This window comes from Natator depressus, chromosome 8, assembly GCF_965152275.1.
Source record: "Natator depressus isolate rNatDep1 chromosome 8, rNatDep2.hap1, whole genome shotgun sequence".
In the NCBI taxonomy this organism is placed as follows: domain Eukaryota; kingdom Metazoa; phylum Chordata; order Testudines; family Cheloniidae; genus Natator; species Natator depressus.
Genome location: NC_134241.1, coordinates 14,686,383 through 14,711,425, shown reverse-complemented (window position 1 = coordinate 14,711,425; position 25,043 = coordinate 14,686,383). Strand labels below are relative to the sequence as shown.

At 43.3% G+C, this 25,043-nt stretch overlaps 1 protein-coding gene across 5 annotated transcripts in view; it reads left to right on the top strand.

Moving 5' to 3' along the window:
- Window positions 1-25,043, top strand: part of P4HA2 (prolyl 4-hydroxylase subunit alpha 2) — a 54,407-nt gene that overhangs the window by 11,204 nt on the left and 18,160 nt on the right. For 4 of the 5 annotated variants that reach the window (XM_074960478.1, XM_074960479.1, XM_074960477.1 and 1 more), the window contains exons 2-8: window positions 5,646-5,745; window positions 8,080-8,176; window positions 10,705-10,856; window positions 13,503-13,640; window positions 18,324-18,563; window positions 21,781-21,980; window positions 23,372-23,548. In XM_074960478.1, the coding sequence (XP_074816579.1) occupies window positions 5,664-5,745; window positions 8,080-8,176; window positions 10,705-10,856; window positions 13,503-13,640; window positions 18,324-18,563; window positions 21,781-21,980; window positions 23,372-23,548 (1,086 nt within the window). In that variant the 5' untranslated portion in view covers window positions 5,646-5,663. Of the gene's footprint in view, window positions 1-5,645; window positions 5,746-8,079; window positions 8,177-10,704; window positions 10,857-13,502; window positions 13,641-18,323; window positions 18,564-21,780; window positions 21,981-23,371; window positions 23,549-25,043 lie in introns of those variants that run through there. The other variant, XM_074960481.1, reaches the window with a different exon arrangement.

The window sequence follows — 25,043 nt, the reverse complement described above, 5'->3', positions numbered from 1 at the left end:
ATTCATCCTAAAGCTACTTAAACTGTTTCTCCTCCCTTGATGTTCATACCTCAACTACTAGAAGAGGGCCTCATCCTCCCTGATTGAACTAACCTCGTTATCCCTAGCCTGATTCTTGCTTGCATATTTCTACCTGCCTCTGGAAATTTCCACTACATGCATCCGACGAAGTGGGTATTCACCCATGAAAGCTTATGCTCCTATATGTCTGTTAGTCTATAAGTGCCACAGGACTCTTTGCCTGTTTTAACTTGGTAGCTGAAAGTCTTGCAATTCTCCAAGGAAGGATGAGGGATATTTGTGCTCTGAGCTGCTGCCTCCTGACTGGGGCGAGGGTCTCTGGTGGTTGAGTTGTGGCTTCCCTGTCTGGTTCTACTGCCTGAGAAGGGGGGAGAGCAAGACTGAGGTGCAGGCAGGAACAGGACCCCAAAGGAGCAGAATACTTAGCAGCCATGTGATTTTATTGAGCCCAGCTGAGCAATGGGAGTCCTTCCATTGGGATGAAAGGGAGTTGGATTGAGCCGCTTGTGGTTATTGGCCCTGAAAGTCAGGAAGACCCACATTTCAATTAGGGATGTAAAATATTAAACAGTTAACCGGTTAACTGGTAAGCATTTGTCTTACCGTTAACCCACCCTAACGGTTAACCCCCAGCTATCCAGGGCCTGCCGAAGCAGCCCCAGCCACCCCGGGCCGGCTGACCCCAGCCGTGCTGGCTGGAGCAGCCCCAGGCCACGCCGGCTGGAGCAGCCCCAGCCCCTCTCCCTTTAATCAGTTAATCGGTTAAATGATATCATTTTAATCGTTTAAATCGGCAACCTATGGCACACGTGCCAAAGATGGCACGCGAGCTAATTTTTAATGGCACGCTGCTGCCTGCCAGGTCCCAGCCGCCGGCCCCGCTCAGCCCACTGCCGAACCCAGTCCGGGACCCCGGCAGGCAGCAGCGTGCCATTAAAAATCCTGCCTGCCCCAGCACACTCTTTTCCGTCCCCCCTGCCGGGGCAGGGTGAAGAAGCTTGGTCCTGCCGGCTGTTGCTTCAGAGGCCGTGCTGGGTTCTTGCCCCTCCTCCTCTCCCTCCCTGCCCCCGATCAGCTGATGGCCCTTGCAGGGGAGGGGGAGAAGCGGAGCTGCAGTGGGCTTGCTGTTCCAGGGAGGAGGCGGAGACGAGGTGGGGACGGGCCGTGGGGAAGGGGGTAGAATCAGGGCATATCCCCTCCAGCTCCCTGCAGTGAGCCGCTCAGGGCAAAGGGCTGGGAGCACCCCCACGACCCCAGCCCACACTCCCAGCCCTCTGCCCTGACGCCTGCACCCTCCCCACACACCCAGTCCTCTGCCCTGATCCCTGCACCCCCCTCACACGCACCCAGCCCTCTGCCCTGATCCCTGCACCCCCCCATGACCCCAGCCCTGACTCCTGCACTCCCCTCACATGCTCTCAGCCCTCTGCCCTGACTCCTGCACCCCCCACACATACCCAGCCCCCACCCCCCACCCCATGTCCTGACTCTTGCATCCCCCAGATTCCCACCCCCACCCTGAGCACCAAATGGGAGCTGCCCAGGTAAATGCTCCACCCCCAAACCTCCTGCCCCAACCCTGAGCCCCCTCCCTCATTCTAGCTCCTGGCCAGACCCTACAGCCCAACCCCCAGCCTGCTCCTTCACTCCCAGCCCTGTACTCAGTGCACTTTCAACCTCAGTTCAGTGCAGAGAGAGAGGAAGAGAATGGGTAGAACCAGGGAGAAGGTAGGTACCCACTCTATGTGGGCAGGGCCAGGATCCCAGACCGGCAGCGGGCTGAGCGGGGCCGCCAGCCGGGACCCTGGTTGGCAGGAGCCGGCGGACGGAACCACAGACCAGCAGCAGGCTGAGCCGCTCAGCCCACTGCCGGTCTGGAGTCCCGGCCGCCAGCTCTGCTCAGCCCGCTGCTGGTCTGGGGTTCTGACTGCCGGCCCCTTGCCAGCCGGGTCCTGGCCTCAGGCCCCGCTCAGCCTGTTGCTGGACTAGGTGAACGGAACCCCAGGCTGGCAGCGGGCTGAGCGTGCCGGCGGCGTAAGATCAGCATTTTAATTTAATTTTAAATGAAGCTTCTTAAACATTTTGAAAACCTTGTTTACTTTACATACAACAATAATTTAGTTATGTAATATATAGACTTATAGAGAGAGACCTTCTAAAAAAACGTTAAAATATATTACTGGCGCGCGAAACCTTAAATTAAAGTGAATAAATGAAGATTCAGCACACCCCTTCTGAAAGGTTGCCAACCCCTGGTTTAAATGGTTAACTTTTTAAATGATATTTAGATCCCTAAATTCAATAGCATTTCAAAGTAACATTGTGGGGAGAATTCAATTCTGTAACTTGGGAAGAGAATTCTGTTCCTGCCTCCTCTGTGGCCTTCCTACCCCTGACTGTATGTGAAAGCCTCTTTCCTTCTGCCAGCAGTTTCAGAAGTACAAGAGAGCATTCTTCTCAGCGGATCAGTGATTCACTGAGATTTAGCCGTTACAGAGAAGCCAAGTGTTTGCACAACATAGTTTAGGTTTGACTGTTGAGTGCAGTTATCAAGGGGTGTTTGGGGTGGAAGGAAAAATTCAGGATACTAAGGCCTGATTCTTATTGGCCCTACACTGGCGTTACAGTGGTGCAGCTCCATTGACTTCAGGGGAGTTACTTCCGATTCTCACCAGTGTGAGATCAGAACCATATCTCAAATGAGGTAGGGGAATAGGCATCAGTTGTTGGGTGAACATGCCTCCCAGAGTCCCTCTGCCAGCAACGCTTGCCATGACAGCTTGGCCATTTTCCCAGCTGCCACAAGACCCATGGCAGCTTGGGTACAATTGCCCTAAACTGCACCCAGGACCAAACTGTCGTTCAGTAGCCCCAGCACAGAGAAACAAGATGCCTCTCCTCTTCTTATTGCCCTGGGCTTTGCACAGGCCTCTGGATGAACAGGGGTCAATAAGAGCATGCTTTTGAAGTCTTTCCCAAGTCTGTTACAGATGAAGGTAAGAAGGTTTAAGCAAATAAAAGGAAATCCTAAATGTTGCCTCAACTAAAGTGACATTTTCTTCTTTCAAAGATAATTCTGATACAAAGCCAGCCTAAGAGAAAGGGTGTACGTATGGGAAATAGTTGCCCTAAATAGCTTTCTCCTTATTGCTGAATTCTAAGCATTTCTTGAAAACCAGAGTTTTGTGTTTCTCTCTCAGCTTGAACGAGCAGGTTAGTTTTATATCCAAGTATCTTGGTCTCGGTTACAGGGGTTTCTGAATCGCTAAGATGTTCGAGATGTAATGGTGTGTGGGGTGTACAGTCTTCTCTCCAAAAACATATTTGCAAGAATTGTTTTCAGGCTGTAACGAGGAGGTGTTGGCGCTGGTGTTTTGAGATGTGCAAAGAATGCCTGTAAACAATATTAAAATCCCTACAGACAGGTATCTTTCCCTTGTTCAAGCAAGAATTGATTTCCTGTGTTTACTGAGTGTGCCTGTTTACTGATTCTTTCTCTGCATGTGATGGCAAAGCTGCTAGATTTGGTAAATTTTATTGTTCTTGGCAGATGTCCTGAACTACAAGAGAATGTTGGGAGTAGGGAATGGAGGGTTATGCTGTTTTAAGTGGAAAATTCGTTCATAGTCACTTGGCCAAACTGTGTGTGATGATTCCAGAAAACTGCTTTGGGAAACAAGAACAAGCTTTGCAGCTGGACAGCCAGGGTTTAATATATCCGAGTGCATGTATCTTCTGAGTGCTCTTGACTCACTCTTCTGGTCTGCTATATCACTTATTGTGGCTTTAGTATTGGCAGACCTCTTCATGGCACTACTCATTCAGCTTTGCTTAGTGCTCAGATTACCTGTGTATTAGCTTTGCAGTAAAACATGTGTCTGAAACATAACAACTCTAAAGCACATGGCATTGAAAAAGTATTCAGCATGACGCAACTGAGACAATGTTCTCACACTTGCACATGTATATACCCGATATACATATTGCAGTAAATATTTCAGATTCTTCCAGTAGATTTGCAAAGGGGTTGTGGGGAGGTTTGTTTTAAAAACTGAACAATGGTTTATGAATATAATAATATAAACAGCAGAAAACAGAGCTGGCATGTAAGTGGTTCTCTGCATGGCAGCTTTATCCCTTACTGTGGCATTGAATCATTGTACTTTTCTGTTTGCCCATTTCTTAGTCTTAGAGCAGTGCAGTGGCACTTTCTCCTGGGTTTTTGCAGTAAGTGTGCAAATTTAAGTGACTCTGTCTTAGTCATTGCTTTTCTATATAGTTGAAGGGGTATTGTATTTTCAAAGCAGGTTGTATTTGCAAACTATTTCATATCTGGAGTTAACCTTGACCAGATGGGGCACAAAAAGGAACAACTGCAAACAGGATAGTCCATAGCTTATGATGAGTCTAAAGTAACCCCCTTTTTAAAGGTAATTTTGAAGTCTGTTGACCCTCAGAGTCTTTGCAATGAGCATGCTGGCTATGATAGGCATTTGTGGTCAGGAGCACTCTGAGAACAGTCAGTTCCCAGAGAGACTTTCCTGCAGGATGACCTCCAGATTGCACATACAATACAGACTTCCACTGTGTTCAGTGGCTGGGATTCAACAACAATTTGACTGCAGCTCCTAGAGTGCCCTCCTGCAGGGTTCTGGTCCTCCTACCCACTTTCCCGCTGCCATTGGCCTTTCGGTCTGCTTTGGCTGCATACTGGTCCTCTCCCATATCCTCTGTCCTGCACTCCCTGGAAGACTGTGAGGGCAGTTTGGGCTTTTGCCTGCAGTGGGTCCTGCCCTGTTTTCCCACTTCGAGTGGTGGCACATCCTATGCAGGCAGCCTTCCCTACTATTCCTCAGCCGAACTCTGCCTGGGAGCTTCTGATTGTTGGGTGGGGAGAGGCTGGAAAGCAGCCATGCAGCTGGAGCAAGACAGGCTGGTAGTAGAGGGGTAGGTGAAGAGAGGCAGAGCGAATTCTCTCCACAAGCCTGCGAGGTGCATGCTTTACATGGGTGGGAAAAACAGACATGCAGAGGTTAAGAAGTTCACCAGTGAATCAAAGGCAAAGCCAATGCTCAAAATCATACACTGAAATCAAAGGGAGTTTTGCCATTTACTTTAGTGGGAGAAGTATCAGATCCTTAATCTCATGCAGAGGCCATTAGACTGCATCACTAAAGTCAAGAGAATTTGCTTTTGCTTTCATCAGAGCTAAAATTAGCTTCAGGTGTACAAAAATAAAACATCCTTATTTTAAATGCTTGACTAGTACATTTTTTTTTTTTAAAATGATGCTTTTGAGGTCTTGAGTCACAGTGCCCTGGAATAGGTATGAGAGCGAAAACTCCTTCCCAGGATACCATTCTCCTTGAAGTGCACCTCTCCTATTGCTAACCCCCCACTCTTTTAATCCTGTTCTTGTTTAAAAAAATAAAAACTCCCTCCAGGTCTGGAATCTGTGTGACACTTGCTCTCATTTCCTTCACTGACCTAGATCCTGTTGCCCATCACTGACCTAGATCCTGTTTCTATGAAAATTAGGGATTCTTGACTCATCCTTACTAGGGTATCTGAGTGTTATTTGTACACAGGGTATTGAGTTTTTTTCCTCTCCGAATATCCTGCAGATCCCAACTTTATTGAAGATGAAGTCCTGGATACTGTCACTGCTGTTGACCTGCATTAGCTGCACGTGGCACACACAAGCTGAATTTTTCACCTCTATAGGTAAGGAAAGTGTCAGTGCAAAATAACCTGATGTTGGAGCACAGTGTATAAAATTCTTTAGTGCACACAAAGAAGGTTCTCTTTTGGTAAGCCTCACACAGTACCCTATCAGACAGGGTTTACATTAGAGAATGTTACACTATTGCAAGCCTAATGCAATTGTGTACAGCAGGATTTGCACTGGGGCCACTTACTCCCTCTAAGCCTCACCAGTGATGAGCAAACTGGTGCAGATTTCTCTCATGCAGACAGGGCCTCAGATTTGAATAAAACATGCAAAGGGAAAAGATGACTAATTCCTTGCTGTTAATTGGCATTGCGTATCTGTTCTGGCTTGAGTATGGCACTTAAACCTTATCCCTGAAGGTTTAATGCTAAATCAGTGAGTAGCTAGGAAACCTTTTTAATTAAAAAAAAACAAAACAACAACGAAAACAAAACCTCCTTACGTGTAAGAACTTCTTAGAATTGGGAGCCTGCTATGGTAGTTTTGAATAAAAAAAGAATGATGACTTCACATTAAATTTAACAATATGTAACAAAGCTTCATGGTAAATTTACTTTCATTTCTTGCCATATCATTATGACTGTTTCTCTCTCACCTCAATGACTACAATGACTACATCATTGCCCATCTTGAATAGATTGTTTTTGAAAAGTTCCATTTACAGACAGATAAAAATGACCCACAGGCAGGATTGACAATTGCTTCTAATAAATCTGTACTCCCTGGTTTGAACTCCACACAGATGAAAAGTTACAGAATATGTTTTACCTGTATGATTAAAGTGGACTTTGTATACTATGGCTGAATTATTTCTGCTTCCCTCTCTTCAGTGTGACCTATGTTCTGCAATGAGAATTACTTAAAGCTGTTTTGCAACAGATGTCAATTACTGCACATGCTGGGTGCAAAACTAAAATCATGGGATTTCCCCCCCCCCCAACAAGTCTTTTCAAGTCCTCCTATAAATTGTCCAGTAAATTAATCAAAAATGTCACATAGAATAGCTGGAAACTTTGAAAACAATCAGACTAGTGATCCTAGCCCAGGCTGCTTTAGTTTCTTCTGTTTAATAGCCCTGTCTCAGTATACAGACCTCAGAACACTATTGCTTATGCAGGTAGATTGTTCAAAAGCACATCAGAGATTGAGAAGCACAAGTCCTATTAACTTTCAAGGGGACTTATGCTTCCGTATCTGTAATGCTGTACTGTGAATAGTGCTCAATATTCAATTGTGATTTTAATGGCTTCAAAATGATTTATGCCCCATTTAAATCAGTGGAGTTACACTGGATGGACATCATGCCTTGATTAGACTTCTGCTTTATTTTGTAAAATTCCTCAGTCGGAAGAAAGCATATTGAGTCCCATACAGAACAGATTGCTCTAAGCTGCATTTAAATATCTGTGATGAAAATAGATAGAAACTTATTGTTGGTAGTCTTTTTTTTTCTTGGCAGTTAAAGATAACTATTGATAGGCAGTTGTTGTGAATGACCTTCTCCTTGTCTTGTATTTCCCCATTTGCAAGTCTGACCCAGGCTGAACAGAACTCATTTCTGGATTTCACCTAGGACTGCTGCTTAATTATGCTTCAGTCATAATTACTTAGTGATGCTGAAAAGAAATCTGCAGCTATATTTGTCAGTCTAATCAACTCATGCATGTGCGTGTTCAGCGTTGGTTGCCAAAAATCAAGGGCTTCTTATGTGTAAAACACAAAATGAAGTAAGATTTGTATACTAGCAATCTCCATTAGGAGACTTTCTGCACATCGGTTAGTCTGCGAGTGTTAGACCGTAAGTCTTTTATATTTGTTGTTTCCACAGTTACTATTTGCAAGCCACATACCAAGGAACTATCATTCTAACTAGTGCATGTGGCATTCACTAATAAACTAGCACTATGACCTAATCTGTGTCCACATGCAGAGCAGATGCCATGGCAATTATTTTGACCACTAACTGTGTTGCTTCTAACTGTAATTGTGTCAAATCTCTTTTGACTGCACACAGGTGCAAGTAACTAATATTAAAATCATTCAAAGGCAATGAAGGGGTCACAGCAAAGTTGCTCCAGAAGACATTAAGGCTGACATTTTCAAAGCCAACTAGAGGATTTGGCACCTGGTTTTAACAGGAATTCAGTGTCCCAAACTCTAGCTTTTCTCATTTTAGCCTCAAAGTAGTAAATTGCTTGAGCCTTTGTTGATTCTTCAAGCTGTTTTACTAGCCCTAGAGTGTCTGGGATGTTTCCCCTCTTCTGTGCCCATGGGAAAGGGTAGTCCCTTGTTTTACTCGTGTAGTAAAATTTCTCCTTCCATTGTAGGTCAGATGACAGACCTGATTTATGCAGAGAAAGATCTGGTGCAGTCTTTAAAGGAATATATTCAAGCAGAAGAATCTAAACTCTCTAAGATTAAAAGGTAAGGAGAAGGATTGCATAACAAATCTGCACTTCTCCATTATTTATATGTTGACTGTACAATATCACCTTTTCTCTCTCTCTCTCTCTCGGATAGTACTGCCACTGCTTTCCCCAGTGCCTGACCAAGGGAGAGGGATAAATAAGAGCAAGCAGGCTGAGGCTTATTCCAGCAAGAGCAGGGGTGAGGGAGATCCCCGCTCTAGGTGTTCTTTTGGATCTTTGTAGTACTCTCAAGTACTAGCAATAGCCAAGAGTGCATTTTCTATCAGTTGAGATGTTGGAACTTTTCCTCTCTCAAGAAGACTCTGCCATAGTTATCTGTGCACCTCTCAGCTGGACTGTGTCAACATGTTATGGTTGAGCTACCTTTGTAGACCACTCAGAAGCAGTAACCTTAAGGAAGAACATGGCAGGCTGCTTGTTTAGCAGGCCCACAATGAGCACTTTGCACCCATGTGTTCCATGCTGCACTGATTATATTTACTTCCAATGCGGATCAAGGTGGCTTCTGATCTATAAATTCTGATATATTCGGGGCCCTGGCTGCCTCAGAAGCCACTTTTCTCCTGCTACATGGTCCTGACAGCTGAGATGTTCCTGCCAATCATCCCTGTTTAAATGTCCCTAAAAGTAGATTATAGGAATTTGTTACTATTCATCTATTTAAAAAAGAAAAAAGTAAGTTCACCCAGAGTATTGAGTGTTGGCATGTGTTTTCTGAATAGGGATTACAGCATCACAGATAGAGTAACAACACTCAGATAGTTCTGTAAAAGATTTAAAGCCATTTTTTCAGGGCTAGGTCTTAGAAATGCTATTCACCTATAATTGGGGACAGATTTTGTAAAGTGCTCAGAACTCAGCAGTTCCACTTATTCTCAATGGAAACTTCTGGGTGCTGAGAATTTATGAAAATCTTGCCACATCATTTAAGTGCTCCAATGGCTATTGAGCTCTCTTGAAAATCTGGCCATTCGGGGAAAAGTAATATACATCCCTTACAAGTTTTGAAATCCAGTCAATATATTTTCCTTTAAAGGGAGATGGTCAAGTCAGTTTAGATTTCAGATGTAGGTTTTTGTTACAACGAGCTTTTGCGTAAATGTCAGCAGAAATGTCTTTTGTGTATGTTTTTAAATTTCAGTAGAAATAGTTAATTAAAAAAAAAATTCCCCTACAGTGAATTCCCCCAAAGCTCCTTAGATACTAATTATAGGCAAAAATGAAACTGCCATATTGTGATAAAAATAAGGACCAGATTCTGCCACGTTCACTCACTTAAAGTGGTACTTTACTACTCAATTGGTCTCATTGGTTTCAGTGGAGCTGTTTACAAAGTAAGATACTACTCGACATGATTATCAAAATTTGGCCCTCCTTTTGTACAGCAAAACCCCCCAAACAAAGTAAATAGTGAAAATTAAATTACTAAAATTGAAAGAATATGAAAAATCTAAAGAATGTTACTAGGAGCATGGGTAAAGTAATCTGCTTTGACGAGTACGTGGAGTTTAATCTGACAGGATCTCTTTAAAGTATCTCTGAAGAATTAGTAGCTTTGGATTCCATTTTGAGCTGGAACATTATAATACACAGAAAATACATGGGCAACTTGGGGATAATTGCATAAATTTATACTAAATTATCTCTGTGTCAGTTGGAAACATTATTACATTCGTGACCCCTCTAATTATGAAACTGCAAGCTTGCAAGTGGAAGCTTTTGGACTGTGCTCAAGGATCTTGCTTAGAGCAAAGCTCTTTTATTGTTCACTTTTTAGTTTTGCCTCGGTAGTGTGCTCAGTTCCCACTGCATATTGGAGAGAGAAATATGAAGCTCTGGTGCATGCGCAATGGTTCAGCTAAGAGATCAGATAAAGCCGGGGATGAGAGCACAACTGTAGCATTGGTGAAGTACCATATATCGAACTAAAATAAGAGTTCATCTGTGACACTCAAAAGAATATTAGGACTCATCACTATCATTTTTTAATTTGCCAACTTACTTCTGCATGAGCGTATGATGGAACTATGTTCATTAACCTATTATTAGAAGAAAAGAATCCTAATAACTTGAAAAATTAAAGGATCTGTCTTTCCATCTGTGTGCATGGATGACTCCCATAAGAGCCTAAACAGCTTTTGAAAAAGCAAACTAATTTTGTGATGGTGATAGTGAGATGTAAATGAGAGTGACTTTTTAAGAATTACAGTGTAGTTCATCTTGCACAATGTATCTTTTTCATAATTCAACATAATATAAATTGTTGGCTGAGACATTAATGCAAATAAGATTTGTGCCCAGTGGCCTTACAGGTAGGAAATATTTATATTTTGTTGCAGTTAAAAAAATCAGTTGTGCCATGATTCACCCTTACAGAGTTAAAAGTAAGTCGCTGGCTATATATAGCAAAGACAGCTGGCTATATATAGCAAAAGGAGCAATTCCTTTTTAGATGTGATGATAATAGGGAAGACACGCCTTCATAAAATTATCTCAGATTGAGACATACTATTCTTTTTCCAGCTGGGCTGAAAAAATGGATGCACTGACTATGAAATCAGCTTCCGACCCAGAAGGTTATCTTGCACACCCAGTAAATGCATATAAATTGGTGAAGCGTTTAAACACCGATTGGCTGGAATTAGAGAATCTAGTTCTTCAGGACTCAACAAGTGGTAAGGTGTTAAAGGGAAGAAAATAGTTTCTGTAACTTTGCTGCAACTCTGCTTTTTCCTTCCCCTGCTCATATACTGGAAATCTGCAGACTTAATTGTTGTGATTTCAGATATTGTTGCCTGAATTGTGTGAAACTTACAAACCAAGAAATAACTTATTGTTTACTGGCTACCGTTCACCACTTCCCAGCCACCATTAGACATTTCCCTTTGGTCAATACCCTGATCTGTCCCAGAAGCAGTGCCATTAGTTTGATTATGGCAGAAGCCCTTCATGCTATTTTAGAACATCGGGCAGAGGGAAGAAGAAGATGATATACCAAAAGGTCCAACTATTAGGACAACTTTTATTTAAAGCGTTTTTTTTCTTGAGACTTCAGCTTTATAGGAAAGATCTTATTCCACTCAGTCTTCCCAATCTGTTTTTATTCTTTTTTCCCTTCTCAGCACTCAGTAGTGCTAGTCTTTGGTCTGCCTTGGCCTTTGGATCAGTAGATAGAAGGACTTAAGAATCAAACTCTGCTGCCCAGACTGGATCTCCAGAGGCTTCTGATCTGCTCCAACATAAACAGCTGGCAAACATTATAGAGTTAATGTCTATATATTTCTCTATTATTCATGAGTTTATCCTTCTAAAAATGTTCCACAGCTAACCCTGCTTCTTACTACATATTCTTCACAGAGAACCTGTCTTAATCTTGCTTCCTTAAGCTTAAACATTTTTTGTCAGTTTATTTTTATTGGACTTTCTGAAAGTGAAAGAAGAAAAGGAGGAGATATTTTTCTTTGAACTCGACTGCATGTTTTCTCTTTCCATTCTGCTTATGCTAAAAGTTTAGATGCTTTGAAGTCTGTCTGTTCAGCCAAGCGTTTTATAGCTGTCCTGGAACAAATACAATTATGAACTTTTCTAACAACTAGATCACTAATTCCACTGAGCACTTACTCCTGTCTTTAATTTTGCTCTTAAAGATTTCCCTGTAATATTTTGTAAAATCAATACTATTGTGATTGATGTAACACTTAAAATTAAAATCAGAACTTTTGTTTTCTTCCCTTATTATTTTTTTTTTTACAACCTTTCATATAATTTTGGATAGCTCAACACTTCAATTTATTTGCATAATACACTTAAAGTTCTTCCTTTATGCAACCTATTTTGTTAGTTGCGAGTATCCCTTTAAAATGAATGCACTGTGGCTCTGCTGTTGATGTTGTATGAAAGAGGTGGGCAAACTATGGCCTGTGGGCCATATCCAGCCTGTGGGACCGTCCTGCCCGGCCCCTGAGCTCCTGGCCAGGGAGGCCAGCCCACGGCCCCTCCCCTGCTGTCCCCATTCCCCCACAGCCACATCACCGCTTGCGCTCCGCCCACCTCCCAGGCTTTCCAACAAGCCTGTCCTGCCACTCTGAGCGGCATGGTAAGGGGAAGTGGGGAGCAAGAGGTCCCAGGGGGCAGTCGGATGGGGCGGAGGTTCAGGGAGGGGGGCAGTCAGGAGACAGGGAGCGGGGGGTTGGATAGGGGGTGGGGTCTTGGGGGGGCAGTTAGGGACGGGGGTCCTGGGAGGGGGCGGTCAGGGGACAAGAAGTGTGACGGGGGTGGATGGGTCAGGGGTCCCGGGGGGCCTGTCGGGGAGCAGGGGTGTGGATAGGGGCGGGGGGTCCCGGGAGGGGGTGGTGAGGGGACAAGGAGCGGGGGGGGTTGGATGGGTGGGGGGGTTATGAGGGGGGCAGTCAGGGAGCAGGAAGTGGGAGGGGGCAGATAGGGGGCAGGGGCCAGGCTTTTTGGGGAGGCACAGCCTTCCCTACCCGACCCTCCATACTGTTTTGCAACCCTGATGTGGCCCTTGGGCCAAAAAGTTTGCCCACCCTTGTTGTATGATGTTGGTTCAGCCCTCTCTGTTTCATTGTTTGCTATTAAGAAAACCCCAAATGAACAATTAACTTGTCAGAAAGTAAAGAAACTTAGGTCATTTTCACTCTTTGTTAGAGATGGGTTGAAGCAGTTGGAAAATACATAATCAGGCGTGAATCTCATCCCATGTACCAAACTAAAGTGAGATAAGTACTCAGTCTCTCCCCAAACACCCCCTTTGTGTCATCAATGGGATGTGGGATGGTCTGAGAGCCTCTTTTGGGTCATCTGAGGTCTTCACATCTCACAGAACTCTTATGGGTTAGCAGATGCTTGAAGTTCACAGAGTTTGGAGGCCTCCAGAGAATGCTGAGATCTTGCATCTGCCTTGGTGGAGTGTTGCCAAAGGAAAAGTGAGGGAGGATATTGTGGAAGCAGGAGGGATGTTAGGAAAAGGCATTATGGGAAAATAAAAATTATTAGGGTTAAGGCTATAATATCCATTGCCCTACTTTGTTAATGGTGCATCACATGAGAACTGAGCATCTTCTGTTAATGTCTCTCATTTGAGCTCATAAGCTTTGCCTTTAAACCAAAAGGTAAAGAACAAGATATGTATATAACTGAAGAGTCTGACAAGAGGGCTGTTTATGTTTAAATCTCAACTGTTTGATTCCCACTGAGGATGTGTTGCAAAACAAAACGCATGTTTCCAATCCTGGGCCAGTCTGGTATTGATTATATGCATATGAGTTGAGGAGTTAACTGTTTTCTTCTTTTTTAACTGAAAGGTTTTATCGCGAACCTCACAGTTCAACGTCAGCTCTTCCCAACTGAGGAAGACGAGACAGGCGCTGCTAAGGCTCTAATGCGTCTACAGGACACATATAGACTGGACCCTGAGACCATGTCTCAGGGGAGACTACCAGGTAATGCTACAGCAGCCTCCTCTGCTTTAAGATTCAGCTTGTATTGAAGAAGTGATTTTATTGACATGTTCATGATGGCAGCATTTCAGGAGACTGGGCAAAAATTTCAAAAGCATCTGAGAAGTTCCTTTTCAAAAGTCACTTAGAAGCACTTGCAAGCCTGAATCTCATAGAATCATAGAATATCAGGGTTGGAAGGGACCTCAGGAGGTCATCTAGTCCAACCGCCTGCTCAAAGCAGGACCGATCCCCGACTAAATCATACCAGCCAGGGCTTTGTCAAGCCTGACCTTAAAACCTTCTAGGGAAGGAGATTCCACCACCTCCCTAGGTAACGCATTCCAGTGTTTCACCACCCTCATAGTGAAAAAGTTTTTCCTAATATCCAACCTAAATCTCCCCCACTGCAACTTGAGACCATTACTCGTTGTTCTGTCATCTGCTACCACTGAGAACAGTCTAGAGCCATCCTCTTTGGAACCCCCTTTCAGGTAGTTGAAAGCAGCTATCAAATCCCCCCTCATTCTTCTCTTCTGAAGACTAAACATCCCCAGTTCCCTCAGCCTCTCCTCATAACTCATGTGTTCCAGTCCCCTAATCATTTTTGTTGCCCTCTGCTGGACTCTTTCCAGTTTTTCCACATCCTTCTTGTAGTGTGGGGCCCAAAACTGGACACAGTACTCCAGATGAGGCCTCACCAATGTCGAATAGAGGGGAACGATCATGTCCCTCGATCTGCTGGCAATGCCCCTACTTATACATCCCAAAATGCCATTGGCCTTCTTGGCAACAAGGGCACACTGTTGACTCATATCCAACTTCTCTTTTTCCACAGTATGCATCCGATGAAGTGAGCTGTAGCTCACAAAAGCTTATGCTCAAATAAATTGGTTAGTCTCTAAGGTGCCACAAGTACTCCTTTTCTTTTTGCGAATACAGACTAACACGGCTGTTACTCTGAAACTTCTCGTCCACTGTAACTCCTAGGTCCTTTTCTGCAGAACTTCTGCCTAGCCATTCGGTCCCTAGTCTGTAGCGGTGCATGGGATTCTTCCGTCCTAAGTGCAGGACTCTGCACTTGTCCTTGTTGAACCTCATCAGATTTCTTTTGGCCCAATCCTCCAATTTATCTAGGTCCCTCTGTATCCTATCCCTACCCTCCAGTGTATCTACCACTCCTCCCAGTTTAGTGTCATCTGCAAACTTGCTGAGGGTGCAATCCACACCATCCTCCAGATCATTTATGAAGATATTGAACAAAACCGGCCCCAGGACCGACCCCTGGGGCACTCCACTTGATATCGGCTGCCAGCTAGATATGGAGCCATTGATCACTACCTGTTGAGCCCGACAATCTAGCCAGCTTTCCATCCACCTAATCTCTTTGAAAGTCAGTGGGATTTAGGCTCTTAAGTTATTTATTGCTCTTGAAAATGTTCCTCTTTAATTTGTCCCCTATTCAGAAAAGGATGGGTAGTGTTATGAAACCTTGTGTTGTATTTGTCTCCAACGGAATAAAATTCTGCACCAGTTAGCACATTCTGCACAAACTAAACAAATAATAAAGTGTTTTTAATGGAGTTTTGATTGAGCAGCTCATCAGCAGACATGGCAGGAATCCTTCCAGAAAATGGCTAAACAGTCTCATCTCTCTTCTGTTTATAGGTCTTATTATTATCAGTCAGTCATCGAGTGTTAGGCTCTGAGAATAAAATGAAAACTTTGGGAATCGGGACTTCTTACTGCCTTTCCACTTTTTAAAGATCTTTAGTTTGTTAATTAACCTCTTTCGGTTGTGCTCAGCATTGGCCTGGCCTAGCTCTGCTCTGCTGTGAGTTTTGCTGTTGTCTGCAGTGGGAACACAGTCTGGCCAGTTCTGAGCACTATTGATGATCCTTCCTTTCATCTAATATAGTTTCTATATTAACACATCAGATAATTAGTATAGTGTTTTATGGTATGTCTCCTTCTGACAGTGTCAGAAGTCCCAAGTTTAAATTTTCTGGGGGCCCTGGAGATAGATGTGCAAATTATACACAGAAGCTTAGAAGAACAGTGGAAAGTATCATCCACTGTTGTGTACTACTGGTTGCAAGTTGAAATTGGGTCTAATCCATTGCAGACCTTAATCTGTAGCTGGCCTTAACATCTGTGAACACAGACACGTGCAGTGAAATGACAAGTTTGTGAGTAATGGGGTATACTGGCCCTTTAAGACCAGGCTTCCCTATTCCAGGAATTCTGGAGCAAACAGGGGCTTGGAAATGATAGAGGGCAGGTGTTGGGAGACAGGAAGTGGCCCTAAGAAGGGGTAGTTAGTATCTGAGACATAACTAGTTTACTGTTTCCTTATAGAACTGGGACTGGGAGCCTTGTGGTATTCGGTGAGGATAGGCTTCCCCCTTGTCTACTCAATCAGTCAGTTACCAAATCAACCCTGACACCTTGGGCAGGCAGGAACAAAACAAAAGGGTCCCTGTTCTCACTGGGAAGAGGGAAGAAATAGAGAGGGTCTGTTTGCCAGTGCACTGTCGAGTCCCAGGAGGACAAGGGATGACTCAGCATCTCCTTTCCAGGCGGTGCAAGGGGATGGCAACCCCACCACCCAGGAAACACAGGGCGGAAGGTCTTTTGCTATCAAGGTTCTTCTGTTTGAGAGCTCTATTTTTTGAAAGACTTTTATTGTCAGCCCTGCTGAAGCTGGACCAGTGAAAGTTAAAGGGCTTGCTGAGAGAGAAAGGGAGAAGGCCTTTAAGGCCATCACACAGTTCAAAATGGAGGTTTCCCAAATGTCTGAGAACTTGCTTCTTCTTGCATCCAGCTGTTAAATCAAACTAAGAGCAGCTAAAATTATCCTATATAATTGTCTAAAATTACCTTTCCCTGTAAGCAGCTACTGCCAAAGGGATGTTATTGGCTTGGCAGTGGGAGGAGATGACACGCTCACAATTAAGATAATGTCCATACTGTGAAAATGATTGAGAAATTCTGGTGGAAGGTTATGAATTTTGTTGCCACGAAAGCCTCAGGCCGCCATCCAATCACATCCATAACATTTTATAAAGAAATTATTTTCACTAAGCCTAGGTGTGCAAGTGTAGCTACTGTCCCTAGTTCCTGTATGCATTCCGAGGGCAGCCATCTCCACCAAAGCCACATAATCTTTTCCAGCTGATTTTGAGAGCACGGTATATTGCAGCAGCAGCATAAATATGTCTTCTTGCACCGACTACACACATGTGGTGCTGAGAATGTGAGCCATCCTTATCGTGGTGTCAGATTTGTGCATACGTAGGTCACACAAGATGGCTTGTGTGTTATGTCTTTTAACTAGTGTCTTCAGTGACTTGTAGAAATAGATTTGTGTGGGCACAAACTCTTCCTTTACTTTCAAAAGAAAATGCTAATTACAGTAATTGGAGCCCCATCCTGCCATTATTATTGTAGTAGCTAAAGACTAGAAACAGGGGTTAGGTTCTCATTGATACTGTAGTCGCTGTACAAGCAAGTACACAGAGATAGCCCTTGCCCCGGAGAGCTCACAATGAGAGGAAGGATGGCTTGGTGGGCAGGGTCTTAGCCTGGGACTTGGGAAACCTGGGTTAAATTCCCTGCTCTGCTACAGACTTCCTGTGTGACAATGAGCAGGTCACCTAGGGCAGTGATTCTCAGACTAGGGGTGCTGCTTGTTCAGGGAAAGCACCTGGCGGGCTAGGCCGGTTTGTTTACCTGCCACCTCCGCAGGTTTGACCGATTGCGGCTCCCACTGGCTGCAGTTCGCCGCTCCAGGCCAATGGGGGCTGTGGGAAGGGCAGCCAGCACATCCCTCAGCCCGCGCTGCTTCCCGCAGCCCCCATTGGCCTGGAGCAGCGAACCGCGGCCAGTGGGAGCCGCGATCAGCCAAACCTGCGGACACGCCAGGTAAACAAACTGGCCCGGCCTGCCAGGGGCTTTCCCTGAACAAGCTGCGCCCCTAGTTTGAGAACCGCTGACCTAGGGCATGTCTACACTGTTCTAAAACCCACGACAGCAAGTCTCAGAGCCCAGGTCTGCAGGCTTGTGCTGTGGCGCTAAAAATAAATGTGTAGACATTGCAGCTGGGGCTGGAGCACAGACCCTGAAGCCCACCCCTCATCTTGGGATTCAGAGCCCAAGCTCCAGCCCAGGCCCAAACATCTACACAGCTGTTTTTAGTTCTGTAGCACCAGCCCGAGTCTCTCAGCTCCGAGCCTCACTGCTGCTTGCTGTGTAGTCAGTCGTACCCATAGTCTCTCTGTGCCACGGTTCCCAATCTGTGAAATGGAATAATAGCACTTCCCTGCCTTACAGCGGTGTGGTGAGGAGAACCACATTAATGATTATGAAGTGCCCAGATATGCTTTTTGGAGTCAGGTAAGTATCATAGATGGAATGTAAGCTAGAGCTCACAATCTTATTTGTATACAAAACTCCCATTTACTTCCATAGGAAATAAACACATGGAGCTATGTCAGGATATGACCCTTAACTCTTTCATATAAATGGAGTTTGGTGAGTGGTAGAGGATCTGAAATCTTGGCAGGGTGTCCCCTTTTAAAAACCTTTTCAAACGAGGTCAGTATTTACAAATATCTCCCAGCCAAAAATATTTTCACTCAAGATTTGCAAAGAGCACTTATAGTTTGTTTTATTTTCTAAATTTAGGAACAAAATACAGATCATCTTTGACAGTGGACGACTGCTTTGGCATGGGAAAGATTGCTTACAATGAAGGAGATTACTATCATACAGTGCTGTGGATGCAGCAGGCATTGAAGCAGCACGATGAAGGGGAAGATGCAGCCATCACCAAAGTGGAGATCCTGGACTATCTCAGCTTTGCTGTCTTCCAGTTCGGTGACTTACACAGGGCCGTGGAGCTCACCAGGCGCCTGATTTCTCTCGGTGAGAAGTACAAATGATTCATTTTTCTAAAGCCAGGGAGGAATGGGATGTACTGTAGGTGGCAGTGCCAAGAACACCCGTGCTCCAATCAGCACAACAGCATTTACGGAGAAATGTCCTACCCTGTGACACACAATAACATAAATATTGGGTACTACAGCCTGTTTGTATAGAAAGCCCTCTTCAAAAGGTGTCCTACAATTCACGCAAAGCTGACCCCAAAAGCAAACACACGCCTGACATGGTGCAGCGTCAATCATGTGTACTGTCTGTCATGGAAAGAGGCTTTTTGTTGTTAGTGGCGGAAGTTTGTATTGTCTGAGGCCTTTCTCTCCATATTTGACTGACTCTCAGGATGCTGTTTTCTCTACTAAATCCTACCAACTTCTCTGCTTCATTACTAGATGGTTTTTAATGTTTCTTTATGCCAAAAGAAAAGGCTTTTGCCCACAGGTTTTCAAGGGACTGCATTTTTCAAATCCTTAAATGAACTTGGTCTAATTAGGCTTTTAAAAAGCACTGTCTTTAGCTCATAGCAGATCAACTTTCATTTCTTCCTTCTTAGTAAGAGAGTGAGCTATAGGTTAAGTCATATGGGAAGGAATGATTGTACCTGGTTGTGTGACCTAGCCGAGCTGAAATGCAAGGTACGTATTCTTCTCCAATTCATGCCCTAATCAGCTGTGCTATGTGGCTATACACTGGTAAACAGCTGCTGTCTTTTACCCCAATGTTGGCTGCACCCCAGTAGGGGGCAAAATGATCGTTACACACACATACCAGCTTAACTTTGGAAAGCTCTTGAGGATCAAAATCCCCATATAAATGTGAATGTATATTATTGTTAAATACAATCTTCTGTGCCAGTGCCTGGGCAATGTCTGCAAAGCACAAATAAATCGTCCTTATCACTATCACACAATGGGACAGATTTGGCAGTGGCTGCTCAGAGAGGCTCAGTGGTGTTATCAGTGTAAGGAGGCTTGGCCTGTACTTGCCTGCACTCTTTGATGCTATCCAGTATGGTTAAATAAGTAGAGCCCTGCAAATCTGCGGATATCTGCAGATGCAGATCGAAATTTTATATCTAGAGCCCTGCAAATTTGCAGATATCCACTTGATATCCACAAATATTCTGCAACCATGGATATCTGCATTCATAGACCATGTTTGTATCTGAGCAGAACTCTATAAATATGTGCTCTCAGGAAAGCTCAGAATTATTTACAATATAAAATAAAACCTGGGCAGAGGGGAAATTGTTCTTCATGTTTGTCTCAAAACTGCATGAAGCTATTAATGAAGACCAGGGAATTATTTCTTTCTTCATTCAGACAGCTAAAATTTATTGACGATGCCTGTAGACACATCAAAATTGATTTAACCTAAATCCCCACAAGATGGAAGAGGTCTAATGCTGTTAATATTGTAAGATAACTCCTTTAATAAACCTACTAGATGGCACAATCCTGAAATTTTTCCTAAAGATTGGCTCTTACCAAAACCCTGGAGGTGAGTATCCCCAAACTTCTGGAGATATTCTTGTCCAGATCTGAACTTTGCAGCTCTGATCCATCTTTAGCCTTCACTCAAGGCAAGATTGTGCCTTGCACATAGAGCATGGGAAGGGTGGGGAAAGGGGGCTGTGTGGTAACTGGACTAACTCAACCAGACCTCCTCCTTAAACCTCCAGTATGTGCTCTCCTCAGAGGGAACTCTGCTGTCTGTGGAGAGGATGCAGCATATTGCCAACTTGGCCTGGCTGGAGCAAAGTGGGAGTGAAGGTCATGGCTCGGACCTTACCCCAGACATTCCCACTCTCTTTGAAACTTGCAGTGCCCGTGTGGGTGCTGGTGGGGACTGTGTTCTCCAACAGGATGACAGCCAGTTCTCACAGTTCCTTCTTTCCGTGGCTGTGCACAAGGATTCATGTCAGGATAGGGGACAATTAGTCTGTTGCAGCTCTCTCACCTCTAGAAGAACATGTTAAGAAATGAAAGAAAAAGTCACTCAGTAGGAATTACTTTTAGGCGGCTTAACACTTTGCAGTACCTTCTTAATCTCGGTCTCTAATTGAAATGGGAAAAAAGAATTTAGCCTTACATTTCAACAGAAATCTGGGAGGATATTTGGCTTAACGTGAAGGATACTTCAGGTTCTTGTTCTGAATGAATCACAAGGAAGAAGATATTAAACAGGTACAACTGGACTCCAGAATGTTAGTTTAAAGCTGTATTGCAATGTACAGCACATATTGGAGATTCAAACAGCCACATGCCAGCCTTTCATATATCCTCTATACCTGTCAAACAATACATGCCAACCTTTCATATATCCTGTATACCTGTCAAACAATACCACGTTCAGTGCTCTCTCAAAAACTTTAATGTCACTATCTTTCCGTCTCCAAGCGTGTGCATTTTAGGAGTGCTGGATGAGTTGGTATTACCAGTTAACATTAAGAAATGGATTGCAGTAACTATTCTAAAGGGCAAAAGAGTTATTTTAAGAAAGTGAGAATCTGCCGTTCCTCTCCCATACACAGACTGGCTTAATGAGCTCTCTGCTACTGCGTTAACGGAAAAAATTAGTCTGTTTAATAGAAATGGTTGGAAAAAAATATGAGGTTGTCTCATCACACATGAAACTTTTGCATCCTTTTGCAGTTTAGCTTATATGAGTCCCTGACAGTCATAGGGTATCGTCTCACTTATTTGTCTATTTAGTTACTTTAATTATTGATGCCTTGAATGACTTCTATGGGTTCAGGGTTTTGGGGAGGGGGTCGTGATTCTTCAGGTTTGGAAATAATGAACGATGAATTCTTTTATTTATATGCTACTTCCATCGTGTGCATATACATATATATAATATATATTTTTGTTTTTATTGTATTTATATTTTATATAAAAACATACAAATAAAGTTAAAAGGATTACAGCCACCTCTGCGGGAGGACAAAAGAGGTGAAGAAACACCTTGAGCTCTCCCTTCGATGTGTACAGCTGATCTGGCTTTCAGTTCTCATGGATTTCAGAGATGGGAGCCCATTGTGTATGTTTGCACCTCTGTTCTAAAACAATATCTCAGGGGAGGCTGGCACGGGCAGGATTGCTGGTGCAGTGTTGATGGGCTCAAGGCTTTCTCTGGCTAGATTATTGAGTTAGGACGAACTAATTCCACTATTTCTTTTTTCTTTTCGTTCCCCCCAACCAAGATTCTGCTCACGAGAGGGCAGGCAGCAACCTGCGATATTTTGAGAAGTTGTTGGAGAAAGAGAGAGTGGCAAAGCTACTAAATAAGACGTCAACGATAACAGAATCGGCCACACAAGGTGGGCTTTATGAGAGACCTGCTGACTATCTGCCAGAGCGTGATACCTATGAGGCTCTCTGCAGAGGCGAAGGTGTGAAAATGGTGAGAGAAGTACAAAGTGCTGACTTGGGACGTTCTTTCTACAGTACATGTTGCTGTATAGACTGCCAAGGGCTGTGTCCTGATAGTTCCTCTGGCTTATAGTAAAGTTTTCAGTTTGATTTATAGTGTTCCCTTCCAAAGCTACTTTCAGAACACATGCTTCCTGCCAGATGCCACTGTCCCAGCAAGTATGTAACTGTGCAATCAGCAAGGGGTCTGTTTTCAAAAGTCATCCCTTTCTATTCAGAAATATTCTGGGGGAAAATTAATAATGGAATAGAAAATGTCTGCCTGTGAGGGGAAAGACATGTCACCGTGGTTGTGGTAGAATTTAGGTGACTGACTGGAATCTCTTTACCATGATATTATTGGAGTTTCTCTAACTCTGCATTTGGGATGCAGAATAGTGGGAACTCTGTGATTATCCCTAAGTGGTATCTGCCTGTGAATGTTGACCTCTTAATGGTGGCCTCTGAAACAGAATCCATTAACTCTCTAGCTGTTCCATCTCATGTTGACCCCTGAGTTCTTTTTTTAATTATTATTATTTAAGCAATCTGCATAGTATCAATTTTAAAAAAAATTCTCCTCTTTCCCTATCCCCATCATTCTCCTATAAACTAGCCCAGATGTTTACTTTTCTCTGCCGGTAGATGGTGAAAAGAACATAGTTTTGAGGACTCTCTTTCTCCTTCTATACGTAGGAAGCCTGTAGGCTGTGGTTTCTTGTCCCCTTTAGGTAGAAACTGCCCTTTCTGACTGAGCTGGGTTTCTGTATGTATAAGCAGGCTCACTGATGCAGGGCTTAGGTTCTTCCTAATGTGGAGTCATTTAGATATTGCACTTGGAAGAGTTGAGAGCATGTTTCTTAATTAAGTCCACACTGGAACTTCCAGCTGTTTAAGTTGAAATCAGTTGTCTCTATGGGGCAACCATTTTGATCGCCATCATAGAGGGCAGAAGGGAGTGGTCTCTGATACCTGTCTTCAAACGTGGTTGTAATTCCTAGATTAGACACTGCTTTGGGGTCTTCTGAGTTTTTCTTTTCTTTGTTTCAGCAGTCTTGCTGCAAAGCCTTACATATGAAAAACAGAATTCTAGCCAGTTGGCTACTTGCTTTGTCATTTGGTTTCCATAACCTGTAATTTATTATGATTTATAGAGGGTAGAATGTCACAGCTTTTACTCAGTAACATAGGGGAGAAAAGACTAGTCACTACTCTTTACTCGCAGAAGATTGTAAAGTAACAATCCTGTAAATTTTCTAGGCCAGATAGTGTGGACATTCAGTTTCCCAATATCTTCTGTAACACAATATAGAGGACACTTTGGTTTTGGTCTTAAACATTTAAAGAAAACAAATGTGTGTGTGTTTGGGGCTTATATTTCAGACACCTCGGCGACAGAAGAGGCTCTTCTGCAGGTACCATGATGGAAACAGAAATCCCCATCTGGTCATAGCTCCCTTTAAGGAAGAAGATGAATGGGACAGCCCTTATATCGTCCGATACTATGATGTCATGTCTCATGAAGAAATAGAGAAAATTAAGGAGCTGGCTAAACCAAAAGTAGGTGTCCCCTCTTCTGCTGTTTCCATCTCACCAACACTTGCTGTTTCAGCACTTTATCTCTAATAAGGAAGACTAAGCAAGTGGATTCAAAATGTCTAATTTCACATCCTGGACTATACAATGCAGCTAAACTACGTGCGATGAACTTAAGGGTAAAACTTTCAAAAGCAACCTAAGTGACTTAGGAACCCAAGGCTCAGTTTTTTTAAAGGTTTTTAGGCATTGCTTTGCTTAGTGTTTCAGGGCCTAAGTTTCATTTTCAAAAGTGACTCATAAGGAGCCTAAGTCCCATTAATTTTCAATGGAGACTTAGGCTCCTAAACCACTTTTGAATATGACGCTTTTGAAGATTTTACTCTAGGGCATAACAAACAAGAATTGGAGAAATAATGTTGCTTCGGTTGTTAAACGCTTCCTCTTTTGTTTCTTGGAGGTATATTTTTATTTCCTTTATTTGCTTTTGTTGTTGTAAAAGCAATGTATTCCTCCCTAAAACAAAGTATGTTAACCAGTATCTCAGTCTGATCTAGGCTGTGTTTTCATTGATGAATGGAGCTGCAGTGTTCTTCTGAAGTCACTGGTATGTCTTATCACAGAATTATTGCATTGCATAAAATAGAACAAATAGAGCATGCTTTTGTATGCTCAACAATAGCTTGCAGTCCTGAATGCTGGAACTTGTTATGAAAGTGGAGTATTGGTCAAGGTGAGGGCTTGACCTACTTCTCTTCCAAAAGCGCTTTGGGATTTCTAACGTCTACCTGGACAGCTGGGAAGAAGAGGGCTTGATTCTTCGGCACCCCCTTCTCTGCTCTTGGGTGCATATCAAATGCAGTGCCAGCACTGATTATGGGCTCAAGTCTTGGTGTGGTATCTTTTTACCCAGACTCTAAGTTGTAGTGACACCATATGTCATAAACAATGATATACTGTGTTGTACAGCTAATATGAACCTAATGTTTCTTTAGCCGGTGTAGTTTTCCGGTGCTGCAGTTGTCTTCCTTTACTTGCTAAACCTCAAAAAGGAAAATAATGGCAACTCAAAACCAATACTAGATGTTAAGCTTGATTCATTCTGCTTTGCAAAGTCTGTCAAGAAACTAAAATTAAAAGCATTTATATTGATTGTTATATAATGAATTATTCATGTTACTCGTTTCTTCTAGCTATTGCTATAAACTATGCAATTAAAATACCAGTGAGGATAACCTTTCTGCATGTATTTCTGAATGAAATATTTTAAGATATAATTGGAAATGGAGTGAGAAATGGATACCTTTTAGGAACATGAATTATATTTAGTAAGTTTCTGAAGCTAGATTTCTGTGTTTATCAGCCAAGTGCCTTGGTAGAAAATGTTATTTCTCTTTCAAGACTCGCACCTCCATGAACTTAAATCTTTTTCCTGATGCTTCACCATGGCATCATGCTGTAAAATGGTCCTTGGGACTTCAAAAGCTTCAGATAAAACAAAAATTCAAACTAGCCTCTA